At 44.9% G+C, this 13,620-nt stretch overlaps 1 protein-coding gene across 1 annotated transcript in view; it reads left to right on the top strand.

Moving 5' to 3' along the window:
* Positions 1 to 9,147, top strand: part of LOC135921875 (glucose dehydrogenase [FAD, quinone]-like) — a 40,699-nt gene extending 31,552 nt beyond the window's left edge. The window contains exons 9-11 of the mRNA XM_070524703.1: positions 3,087 to 3,264; positions 6,765 to 6,981; positions 9,009 to 9,147. Coding sequence (XP_070380804.1) covers positions 3,087 to 3,264; positions 6,765 to 6,981; positions 9,009 to 9,147 — 534 coding nt within the window. The remainder of the gene's footprint in view (positions 1 to 3,086; positions 3,265 to 6,764; positions 6,982 to 9,008) is intronic.
* Positions 9,148 to 13,620: the final 4,473 nt, after the last annotated feature.

Here is a 13,620-nt window from a genome sequence, read left to right as displayed (position 1 = left end):
GTTTGGGATCAGGACGACGTTGGCGGTCTTCCATTGCTCTGGGACGCTGCCGTTTTTCCAGGTCTCGTTGATCTTCTCGGTGAGGTATGCGATCGAACCGTCGTCAAGATTCCGCAGCATCTTGTTGGTGATTCTGTCGGCACCTGGCGCACACTTCCCCTTGAGCGCGAAAATGGCTTGCCTAATTTCCCCCACGGTAAAGTCTTCGTCCAATTCCGGACGGCTTGGGCCGAGGTAGTCAGGAAACCGGTCTTCCTCGTTTCCACGCTTTATAGGAAGGTATTTCTCAATGAGCTTGGCAACCAGCTCGTCCCCGGAACAGGATGTGGTAGCTTCGTGCAGGGCTCTGGCGAGCGTGTGTCTCTGACTGGATCTGGTGCTGCCCTCGTCGAGGAGATGTTTAAGCATGCCCCAGGACTTGCCGTTACGCATCTGCCCGTCTATCGAGTCACAGACCTCGTCCCATTGCTGCTTGCCGAGGGTCCGACAGTGATCTTCGATGGCCTTGTTAAGCTCGGAGATCTTTTTCCTCAATCTTCGGTTAAACCTTTGTCCCTTCCATCTTAGAAGCAGCGCCTGCTTGGCCTCGATCAGATGGGCCAGCCTACTGTCCATCTTTTCTACCTCCAGGTCGCTGACGATCTTCTTAGTGGATGACTCGGCGTCACTCTTGATTCGCTCGCACCAATCTTCCAGGTCTTTAGGGACGGGTGCGCTGTCGTTGCCGCGGAGCTTGCGAAAAAGGTCCCAGTCCGTGACAGTGAATTCCCTGGATTTACTTCGGGTGACTTCGAAGCGGGTCTCGAGCACATAATGGTCGCTGCCAAAATTTATTGCGGTGTTGCTCCACTCGGCTCCCTCGACGTTCTTCACGAACGCCAGATCGGGGGTGGTGTCCCGGCTCACCGAGTTGCCGATTCGGGTGGGGAACGCCTTGTCCGTGATGAGCGTGAGGTCCATTTCGTTGGCGTTCTGCCACAGACCCCGGCCCTTGCTCGTGTCGTAGACGTACCCCCACACGCCGTACGGTGCGTTGAAATCTCCGACGACGACCAAGGGATGGGTGCCGGCCAGGTCGACGGACTTCTTGAGTATCGTTTTGAACTGCTGTTGCGAGTGCCTGGGATTGCTGTAGATGTTGAGAATAAACACGCTGTTTCTTCGCTGGTTGCGTTGTCTCGTGTTGAGCAGAACCTCCGACATGACGTATTCGACCTTGCAACTCGCCAGCTTCAGGTCGTGAGACAAGTGTGTAAGCCTCCTGTCAATTAACGTGCACACTCCCCGACCTTCGCCCTGCACGGAGACGGCACGATAACCAGAGAGGGATGCGGCAGAGACGACGGTTTCCTGTAATGCTATTACTTGCGGTTTGTTAGGTAGCGATCTTAAATATTGCTGCAAAGGAGCCCTCTTATTGGAGTACCCCCTGCAGTTCCACTGCCAAATTTTGAACTCCTCTTTGGAACTATCCATGATTAGATAAAGTGTCCGGGGTTACTTAGGCGTTACCCTACTAGAAATCTATCCTGGAATGCTCATATCAGCAACATATACAGTTTCACCTTGCGAAATCTGTGTGTTTCTTTAAATACAATTTAAAAATTCACCCATGATTGCGATACTCCCTAATGCGAAAATTGAGCGTAGCTCAACACGTGCTTTCATTTCGCGATATATTCGCTGGCGCGGGCAATCTGTCTCGTGCGGCACGTTGTCAACGGAGCGATGTGCGGCACGACTGCCTCGCTAATCTGGAGATCGCGAGAGCCAGCACGTGGGTGACACGTGGGCGCGATTCCCAGCAGCCGCGGCAGACAGACCTCCCAGACGATGCGTGCTACTATGGCGCTATTTCGTATCCATTGCCGCCGCCCCATGCTTTTCTTTTCAGCCTTTCGCCATAGCCTCCTCCTCCGCTTTCCGCCTCGTGGTTCTATAGCACCCTTTCCCTCCGCTTCCCTCCTCGCGTCTTTCATCCCCCGCTGCTCTCCGCGTTCGCTCTTTCATCATTCGCTGTGCTCGTTCGCTCGGTTACAAATGACGCCGACGCTCGCCGCAGGAACCGGCGCATAAGAGCTGAGCTCTCAAAGCGCTTTCTGGTGTCAGACTAGTCGCCTATTCCACAACTGTCTAGCCAAAATTAGAGTAGGCCTGCGTGGACTAGCCCCTTTGCACATATGGCGATACACTATGGCCATAACTGCACGCATAGTTCTTCTGTAGCCTTCGTCGCATCAACGCTTCGTCTGGCGAGGCACACCTTCCACGTCTACACATTGTCAACAACCTCAATAACATCAAACGGCATAACTAGGCAGCGTGCCCGGGAAAAGCCACCTCTCGTCATTGGAACCAATCGACCATGCATGCGGAGTGGTTCACGGCTCGCCGGACCGTAGATACTTTTGCTGCTTCAAGACTCTGCTGTAATGTGTTTTACGGTCGTAATTTGTTGAAAGAATAAACCAGCATGCGTTGGTACTTTATGTTGAGATTCCTCATTCCCTGGTCCCACACACTCATCCTAACATTAATAGTCTTGAAAGAATTCAAAGACAAGCTGTTCGGTTTGCGTATAACTAGTTCTCTAATTTGACTCACCATCAGAACTAATGAACTTCACTAAATTCCCCCACTTGAACCAAGGAGGAAGAACTTGTGGCACAGACTTCTTAATCGACTAATTAACAAAAGGCTAACCTTCGACCCTTCGCCATAGGTAACGCTCCTTTTAACCAGTCATACCCGACACCACCGCCAGCATATGCTAACTTCGTACTTTATTAAAACGCATTATACAGTTAAAAATGTTGCGAAGTCCCAGATCAATAACGTAGAATATGGTGTGCCCCAACGGTCTATCCTTGGAGTACTGTTCTTGTAACAATATAGTAGTTCCGCCGTGAAAAACTCACTGACTAGCGTTAGTGTACGCTTCAAACATTTACTTCCCAGTGCAGCGACGCGTATGATTATCGGTTTCATGTCTACATAACCTATGCTTTCTAAATTTTAGGAATGTGATAGTTTCAGTGGAGAGAAGCATACCATTTATCAATAACATGTTCGTGTTCTTTCGTCAGACGTATGATAAATACTACAGGCCGATGTTCAACAAAACTGGCTTCATGAACGCCGTGGCCATGGTGCGACCAAAGTCTCGTGGCAGTGTCAAGCTCAACAACACGGACCCGAACGGAATGCCAATCATCGACCTGAAATTTTTGTCTGTACAAGAGGATGTCGACAGAATTGTAAATGGTGGGTGCCTCAAGTGATTACACGCGTCGCCATAACGGCGTCGCCATTGCTATGTCGCCATGCGATGGCGTAACGTTGTTGTCACGACGTAGTGCTGTGACATAACACACCGTGCGGTAAAACATAGCGCAGTGTTTATTTACTTTACTGCGTTTTGTACATTTTCATTACACGAGTACCTATTACGGTAATGTGCCGCATTTGCTATGACACAACAACATACTCGGTTTTGAGCATACCGAATATATGCTTACCTGTAAGTTATTGCGTGAGGGTTTATCAAATTACCAGAATATATTTTTTTGTAATAGCCCGCTTTATAGATGCTCTGCTGAATTCGCATATAAAAGGCGCTTTTGTTTACAGAATCAACGGTGCGCTGAAACTCCTTGTCTAACTGCCTGGTGTCGACAAGTCGCTTTGTTGACAGTGTTTAAGTAGGCGTAGCTCACTGCAGCACACCCTCTATGGGGGAGGAAGTAGAGACTAAGTTGGCGCGTAGAGCAGGTGCAGAAAGTCAGAGTTAATTACACTCTAACTAACAGGTATAAATATTTCACAGGGAACTCTCGAATCAATTCACTGCAGTGAAGACACAAATATAACTAGCAGCTTTCAACTTTTTGCGGTCTCACACCTGGATAACCAGAGACGTACCAGATAATCCGTCCTAATTTATTACGTGATTACATTATCTTTTCAATCTTAAGCCGGGCCTTGCTCATTTATAACCACACTCAATTTATTCTATTGTTTAAGTTTCATTTACTATTGCCAATCTTTTCTTATCTAACTTCTACAAGATGTGTATCTTTAATTTTACTCTTATCCTACGTGAGTTTGTACAAATTAGTTTTGAGTAAAAGTGAGCGCTGTGTCGCGTTTCTCCACAAGGAAGAAAAGAACAAAATTCGAAGGAAAGATCTGGCTCGGGCTGGGTGTGTCTAAGGACAAAAACATACCGGAGCAAATATTCGCAACTAGATGAGGTATGTGCGTACTGCAGCAAATATCCGGAGTTCACTTAGCACATCCTAATGGAACGCGAAGGGATCCACCCAGTGAGACCCGTAGGTAACGTACGCAGAAAAGCTTGGGCTTAAAGCAGACGAAAGTTTTAACCGGTCAGCAGTCGAGGTAAGCAAGAGACGTTAAGAATATTGTTGGAAAAAAAAACGGCAGAGGTTGAAACGACCCGGTGATTTACAGGCATAGGTTGTAGGCATGTGTACAGGGCAGATATAGAAGTTTTGAGGAAGAGAAAAATATTAAGGAGGTGCATACAAAGAATGCTAGACTGAGAAGCATGTATAGCATATCTGAGTAATTCAAGCAGGCAAGCAGGTGACTATTTGTCACCGCGCCGTTTCAAAGGTGATGCCAATAAATCATCCCCATCACCACCGCCTGGGACACCTTGGCTTAGGGTATCGAGGCCGCGATCCCCGCCGAAGCCCCCTGCATATCTGTTGTCGAGCTGCGCTGTTTCATGATGCCGGTTACCCACATCTTCTCTAGCACAGTGCACGGGGACATGATTTCAAATGGTCACTGGATCTGCGATGATTAAAGAAGCGGAAAAGAGAGCAGAGGTGCGCAGCCGTTGCTATCTGATCGTCGTCACAACGTGGTGATTCCGTTGCCGTCATACCGTCTTAGCAAGGCTGCTGACGTCGTCGCAGCGTCATTATTTCCATCGTCGCCATTCCAGCGTCATCTCGCCGTCGTCGTCAGGCCACCATCGTCAAGCTGTTATGTCGCTTGCATCAAAAGCACGTCGACGATATCTTGCGCTGCCATCCTCAAACATCGCTACGAACGTCAGCAGCACACTTCGTCAGTATAGTATTATTTCTGCAGACCGCACAAGCTGTCGTTTAGTTTTAGTATCATCTTTGATTGTTTATGCAAAAGTACTGTGTACACTTCGACTTGCCTTATCATACTCTGTGCACCAGCTTGTTCCCTCCTTTCTCCCGTTCAGTGTGGAAGAGAGCGAGCTACGTGTTCATGAAAATGCTGCTAAGGAAAGCGGTTGGTGGCCTGACGAAAACAAGTTCGCTTATCGAAATGTTGCATGGCTCCGGTGACCACTAATAATAATTTGCTTATGACTTTGGGCCTCCATCTATCTTCCTGTGATGTATTTCTGCTTAGCTTTGATGTGCACGACATTATGAATTTTTACCCACTTTGGCAACATAGCGATCGTTTAGAACTGGTCAGCGTGAGAACGAATTATTTTCCACAACTAAACCCCACAAGGATGAGGCAAATGCCGCCATATTGTGTTTGCCTACGTCGCCCTAGGAAGTAATTGAACTCTTGCACTCCAGCTGGTGTTAAGCAGTTTATTGTGCTCTGTTTCAAACCGAGGAATCCCGCGTTTTACTCGTCGATTGAGCCTGTTATATAAGCTCTTTACGGGCCTTACACAAAGCCTTACTGCTTTCGTTCAAACTTGTCCAATATAATTTAACAGCTGACGCTTACTAATATGTGAAATCCTATAACATGCTCAAGCAATTTGCGTCATAATCATGTCGGTGAAATAGGTCGATAATTACCAGTAGAGTGCCTGTGACCAGGCTTGAAAAGGGGAGCGAACTTAGCGATCTTCCAGTGCCTAGGTAGTTGACCAGATCATAATGATTGCTTTAGAATGAGACACAGAGTGCTGCTGGAAATATAGCGAACTCGTAGCCCTTTTTTGCAGCTTTGGGAAGTAAACATAATACACCCTAAAGCATTAGTATCTTGCAGTCTGTTTACTAGAAGAATATTTCACAATCATTACTTCAGAGGCGAGAATAAACACAGAATAGCCACATAATAAAATTGGCGCCAAAACACCACATTGCAACACGAAAGTATTTTCATGGAACTTTTTTATTCAATCGAAGGCGGAATAATTTACAAATTATATAAAGTACAAGAATAACAGTTACGAATACTCCAGGAAAGCAACACAAACGCACGGAAAAAAGTCATAGAGAAGATGACTCCTGTAGTAAAACAAATTTAAAAGTCTGTCTAATGGAGTAGAGAAAAGAGATAGTTTTGGTGATTGCTTGTTGAGTTTCATACCAGTGTACTTGAAATCTGAATTCTAAATTTTCGTAATTCATGTTCACTCTTAACAGCAGACTATACTAAAGATGTAGTGAGACGAAATGTTTTTAACAATCTAAAACGCAGTAAAATTCTTGTGGTTAAAACAATTAGTAGTCATTGATGTAGGTGAGGTAAAAACAAGCATAACATATACTTTTTCAATAGAATGTATTTTTGCTCTATTACATTGGAGAGATAAAAAAATGATAATAGGTGCACTCAAGGTGAGAAACAGGAATCCGGTGTTGAGCGGTAGTTCGTAAACCTAATATTCTTCAGTATGTTTTATTCGTGGATACAGCTTCGCCAACGTTGGCTACACAAGCAACTCGACCTTAATGAATTAATTGCTCTTTTTGCATTCTTCCGCACTAATACCTCACCAGGTACCCTTAAAGTGATGCAGCTCTTCAACACGACTGCCATGAAAAACATTGGTGCTGAAATCTGGAATGGGTCTTACCCACAATGCGAGAATCACACCATTTGGTCACCGGCATATATAGAATGCTTCGTCCGGCAGGCTGCTTTCCCTGGACAACACGTATGTTGCACATGCCCTATGGGTGACCGCAATGACTCAGTCGTCGACTCGAGACTAAAGTGAGTCAGCGGTTCTTCTACGCTTTTTGTTACCAATCTTTGAAAAGTGAAACCAATTACCCTCCAATCAGGAGAACGGCCTACACGCTGCGTTAGATAGGGTTCGGCTCAGGTTAGTGTCCTCGCTCTCTTCGCCTATAATAAAAATAAATTTGCTTCCTTTATGTTTTTTAGCATTTTGAAGCCATTGCATGTTTTCAGGCTCCGCGCCTTCATTGAAGAACACCCAGGATGGCCTATGTATACAACACAAAGAAGGAAGGGCACGCGCATGTGAATTTACGCGCGTTTTGAAAACTACAAAATGAGGATGACTGAAGACACGCTGGAGTACTAGTCATCAAGGCTTTGGACATGGTTCCATGAACACTTCATCGCGTTTTGCCGCTTCTCACCACGTCTTCGTCACGTCCCTCACTACTTCTTTCTTAACGTACTACATTCTGGTGACGTAATTTTCGTAAGAACCTCGTTGATAACCTTGTACAGGACCTATCCCGGTCACTATCTCAGTGTAATAAAGGGCGGCTAAAGAGAAAATAATATATAACCTTGTCCAGGACGTATTCCTGTCTATTTAGAAATGAGGTTGAACAGCGCGAATAAAACAAGGACACGAGGAAACAATTCCCGGTCACTATCTCACATATCCATATATATCCATACATATCCTTATATCTCATATATATCGCGGTCACTATCTCAGTGTATAAAGGGACTCTAAACATAAAATATTATTTGAGCTGTGCGAGTAAAGTGGCCTCTTACACTACCAAAAAAACTCACTTTTAATGTGGCAGGAGGCTTGGTAATCCAAAAGGTACAAATATGATCATAAAATACCATAGATGAGTATCATACTTGTGGCGACGCCATGTTGAATTTCCTGCGCTAGCTTGCCGTGACGTGATGGATTTTGACGGTGTCTGCTCGTGTCTAGATGACTTTTTACCAGCAAATGTTGACTTCTTTTCTAACAGATCCATCAACAAAACATGGCACGTTTCAAGAGCCTTTATTCACCGACAACGGCCCTAATACTAAAAGAATACTTTGAAACCTGTGGCGTCACACTGACGTTACGGCGCTGTGGTCTCGGCTCAAAATTCGAAAATTGAAACTTTCACCTTCACTTTTGCTCCTAATGACCTATTAGCGCGAAATGGAGAATATTTCATGAGCCTATGCTAACTAATGTTTCTCTTTAGTGTTCCTTTAATCATTGTTCAATAGGTTTTGATCATTTACATAGCTTAGGTTAATCGAACGATCTTGCTCTTTACAAGTAGCAGCTTGGAACTTTGACACGGTTTCTGGCCTATTAGCTATGTTCACTCCTACACCGACTACTGTGGAAATGGCGAACTGAAGAAAGTCCCTGACATTGCCGAATAAAGGAACGCCGGGGTTTGCGCCTGCCAACACACCGCCACTGTTTCTCTCGTGCTTGAATGAATCGTGAGAGATAACGTAGGCAACAGACCGCCCTCACCGAGCGTAGGTCGGCGAAGCACACCTTCAGCGCAGGGATCTGGTGATACACCAAACTTTAAAGTTTGGTCTACAGTGAGTGTATCTCCTCCGAGTTGTCGTGTCGTAAGAAACGAGCCCCACAGAGTTCTCTGACGGCTGAAACTCAGTCAAGGCTCACCATGGCGGATAATAAATTTTTTCTGGTGGCATTTCGGCTCTGTAGTACGCAGACCATTGCCACAAACGTGAGGTGCCGAAGGTCAGAAAAATGCAGACTCGTAAGGATATCGTTTAAGGACATTTTGTGTTCTTTATCCAGTTTATCTCAATGCATAAGAGCTCGTCCATACAAACATGTATAACCAACTGGCCCCAATCGTACTTTTAGGGACGGTGAAGTGGTCCCCAGTTGACAGCAGGTTGAACACAAAGCTCAGCAAAACAGACATTTGCCCACTTAATTATCAGTTTGTATGCTGAGTTTCCGTTATCTGCGTCCCCCTCCTAAGTCATATGAAACGTAGGTATTAACAACTATTTTTATTGTCATGCAGGGTGAGAAATGTTACCAACGTGAGAGTCATGGACGCTTCAGTGATGCCCAGAATTCCAGCCGGAAATATTAATGCGGCAGTCATGATGCTCGCCGACAAAGGAGCTAAGATGGTACTGGAAGACTACAAGCTCGTATGAATGCAGCATGAGCAGAGAAGAATACTTTTTCAGCATTACTCACCACTGCTACAATAGCGTAGCGTGCAATTTTTTTTTGAATCAACTCAAATAAATGTTCATCGACCTTCTTCGTGTTTCTTCGATACCTTGTGTTACATATGAAGTCTACATGAAACTCCTGGCTTCAGTTTTCTGTGAGCTCATCAAGTACACTACTCGCGAGCACTTTTTGAAAGGTAACCAAACAATCTTCATTTGCTTCTGAATCTTTTTAACTTGCTCTTACAATAAGCGACGTTGTAAAGCATACGTTCTATACTAATTACTGCTGAAAACGTAAAAGCTTGAATCGCGAACCTTCGGTTATTACATTTATTATACAGAATTCCGGCCAACCTCGAATCAAGGGTGGTTCGATTATCAATTGAAAAATGTTTAATAACACGGATGATGATCAGAGCAAGAGAAAAATTGCTATAAGCGATGCCGCGGCTCGAAGACGCAAAAAGCATTGGAAGTGCAACAACCTTTAACATTATTATTTCACGGCTACTACCAAACCAACTGGTCAGTAGGAACTACTGTACCGGGTACTTTCTTTTAGATTCCACATAACTTTTTGAAAATCAGCTATGGCAACAGCATATTTTTCTTCATTGAGCTGGATTATTTACTCGAAGAGGCAGACATTACTTTCATCAGAAATTGACATGCACAATAGACTAATTAATTAAATATAGCTAATTAACATTTTAATTGGTCACTTTACGGCACATATTGTAGTTTACAAACTGAAGCCGGCGGTTGTTACCCTGAAATCTTTTTCCACTTGGAAGAAATTTTCAGGATGACACCGGTTTCTACATATTCGTTCCCAATATATGCGGCGAAATGCATGGGCGTTCGAGTTACTTTTGTGCTTCAATGTACAAAACAGCGCTTTTGAAAAAGCAAGTAGAAGAATAGCGCGTTTCAACCACAAGTTTCACGGCGCTTTTCTTGAAACCCTTACGACTACTATTGAAAAAAAAAACATATGTATCAACTCTTATGTCCAGTAATTCGATACGAAGCATGTAGGATTCCACATAAAAACCTGTTTTTCCCATACCTCATATGGTACCGTATGGAAGTTATGATGAATATGTTTTTTTTTCAGTAGGGATTCTTAGAGGTCGCCTCAAGCGATGTGACATGTCTTGCTAACTCATCAGCTACAATTCGTAAATTGCAGCATCTGCCCTAAACTAATTACTTAGGAGCTCAATCTGTGATTTTTAAGGAATTATTTGAATATGCATTTAATTTCTCGTGCAAAGAATGTCGGCCGCATCGAGTAATCCTGCTCAACGCCTACAATTACATTATCTATCAGAGGCGATTTTTTGTATGGTCTAAGGAACACACCCCTTATATGCTCCCACGGGGAGCAGAGTTGCGCGGAAGTCCGGCACCTTCCGTGCAAAAGGAGCCAAGGTTGTAAGGAAAGCCACTCAGCACATTCGCGGGAACCAAACTCATTTCAACATCAGTGATCGCGGTCGACCAGCGCAGTCAACACGCCTTATTTGGGACACTCGAGGACCACTTTACTGCGAAGTAAACAGGTGTGAGATACGACAGTCGTTTGATTACGTCTGAACGAACATAGATATCCAGTTCCGTGAGCTGAGGCATACTCTAAGGCTGGATCTTTCGCTACGAACAACGGGGTGCCGGCATTTGTCGAAAGACATTCCAATCAGCAAATGGTAGCGAGACCAATATATATATATATATATATATATATATATATATATATATAGCTACAGTGGGCGTGCAGCGCCACCTGCGTTAGCCGAGAGCGCACTGCAGGATGCAGTGGGTCCACGGTGCCCGCTTGCAGTACGCAAGACATACTTTGCCGCCAAGACACATTGTGTGTCATCTATGGTGAAGATTCTTCTGTACGCTTAGTTTAATTATGATGCTCTGATGTGATGCCATTTCGCTTCTTCAGAACGTCAGCGAAAACGAGAAACAAAGGGGATGAGCTTGACAAATAATCCATTTTTTTTTATCTGGCTGCCACCGATGCCTCTTCAATGGTGCACGCACTTATACATAACGGTTAGCTCCCTATACCGAAGCTCGCTTCTTGCCTCTGGTGCTTGAAATGTTGACCGCTGAATCTGACAATGAATCCGTTCCTTTGACGTGGCATCTACTCAGGTGATAAATGCGCTGACCTGCAATGCGTTACGAAAAAGATGGAAGGGCCATTTGGCCATATTGGCGCAGTATAATTTATCTAAACGCCAAGTACAAGCTTTGACTTCTTTAGAATGCAATGTAATATATCGTTACCAATAAAAACTTAACAAGGCCCATGTGGACGCTGTCAAAACAGATGAACTCACGACGAACTGGTGGGGTAACTTCAATGTAGCGTCACTCAGCCGCGTTCTTTCGTTTTCGCGTTTTTTACGGCTTACCAAGCCCCCCTTTTACAGTAAGAGTAGTTGTTACGGTAGTCTAGAAGCCTAAGTTACTAATATAGCTACACTAAATATAGCTGAATAGCGTGTTTATTTAGTGTCTCCTTAAGTCCCACGTATACATGCCCGGAATATGACCAGAGTTCAAAGCGGAGTTTCTGAATTTGCATTACTGAAAGATTTGAGGAGGAGCTCCAACACATAATTCTCCGATATCCAAGAATCCCGTGAAAACAAAATGTCCCTTGTGTTTGGGTGCGGGGTCGTTCAACGCACGTGATTCCATCTGTTAAAACTTACCGAATTCAAAACAGTCTAACAAATAATAGTAAACTACAGCAAGAATGACGTGAGAATAGTCGCTATAAGCTCGTAATGGATCCACGGAAGAATTATAGAGACGCTGGCTTTAACGTCTTCGTTTTACGGACGTCGTATTATGCCACTCGGTTGAGATGCAGGGTGAAAGATGACACAACACAAGCCGTGAACATACAACCGGTAGAAATACACACATAAGCACGCGCACACATTTAAACTTCTTTAGGAATGTTGAGATCGATAGCTTTCAGGAAGACTATACAAGTGCCTTATTGTTGGTTCAGCGCTTCAACGGTGCACATGTTAAAACGTCACGTAGTGCGATGCATGAAAGGCGATGCAAAGTTAGCGTTGCCCTAAGAAACCGTCAGTTATATAAGACAGTGGTCGGTCACTAAGGGCGTCATGATGCACCGAAAATGAAGTTGCGTGGTCCAGCCCTGAAGGATATGACAGCTGTGCGTGGTGCCTCATGGCACCAACAGAGGTAGCGCCGAGCAGCTGACGCTCGCAAAGCTTCTGCGTACACTCTGCCGCCAAGTTCCAATAGCGCTGGTGCATCATGTAACTCCTCGTGAGCAGGCTGTCTCCGCTTCGCCGCTGCAGCCTGATGACGTCAGCGCTTGCGTCAACATTTGGAAGCAGCACCTTTTAGAGCGCATCTTTTAGGCGCCCGTTCTTGCGTTGAGCGTCGGCGTCTCTCGGCAGCGTAACCGAGCGAAAAGCAAAGCGAAGTATGAAAGAGCGAAGTTTTATCGCCGTGTTATGTGCGTTTAAGTTCGATTTTATTGGAACAGTGGTCTCACATTTCGGCATGTACACTCGATGACGTGCTGCTTCTGAGATCATGCTCAGTGCCTTGACTCAAGACACCGAGCGTGATCTCCGAATTCATAATTTATGTTTTAGTACTAAAAACTACTATGTATACATGTATTTACTACTAAACAAATACTATGTTTTAATCGTTACATTGCTTGGAAAATTTTTGCATGCGAGCCAAAACCATTATGAACCATTACGGAGCATATTTTTTTTCGTTCCGAAGGAGAACCGGAACGGAACTTATTTGAATAGAACGAAACTGAAACCAGAAAGAAAAACATTTCGTTCCCACACCCTGGAGCAGGCTGGGATTAACATTTTTTTTTATGTATTTAAAGAGCAGTCCTAACCTCCGGCCGGACTGCACCAACGTGAAGCGTCTCTTCTGTGTCAGTTGTGGCTGGGACTTGCCTTCTCGAAAGCTTACTCAGCACTAATTTTAGTAACTGATAGTCCTGCATGTGATGTTTGCGGATGCGATGAGAACATCGACCATTTATTGTGCCACTGTCCTCCATTTCAAGCACAAAGACAATCTTCGTCCAACACATTCCAGCCGTACGCTTGACTGGTTAACATCCCTGCCTTCCTTATATCCCTCTCTCTTGAAGTAGGAAACCGGGAAGCGCGACGAGACGAGAACTGACAGAAAATAAATAACACAAGCGTCGCGCTATTTCGCACGGCAAAAGCATGCCATATCAACTACACCAACGTCGCTTGCTGTTTAATTTTGCGATGCCTTACCTGATTAATGGCGTTTTTCACTGGTCGATTCGGAGCAGGATTTTTTGCTCCGCGGCAACGAATCCGAATTTCACTGGTCGATCTGGAGCGGGTTCGCGCGTTCCACTGGTCGTTTCGGATC

Source organism: Dermacentor albipictus, chromosome 8 (genome assembly GCF_038994185.2).
Source record: "Dermacentor albipictus isolate Rhodes 1998 colony chromosome 8, USDA_Dalb.pri_finalv2, whole genome shotgun sequence".
NCBI lineage: Eukaryota > Metazoa > Arthropoda > Arachnida > Ixodida > Ixodidae > Dermacentor > Dermacentor albipictus.
Note: the sequence above shows the minus strand (reverse complement) of the source record. Positions and strands in the feature narration are given on the sequence as shown.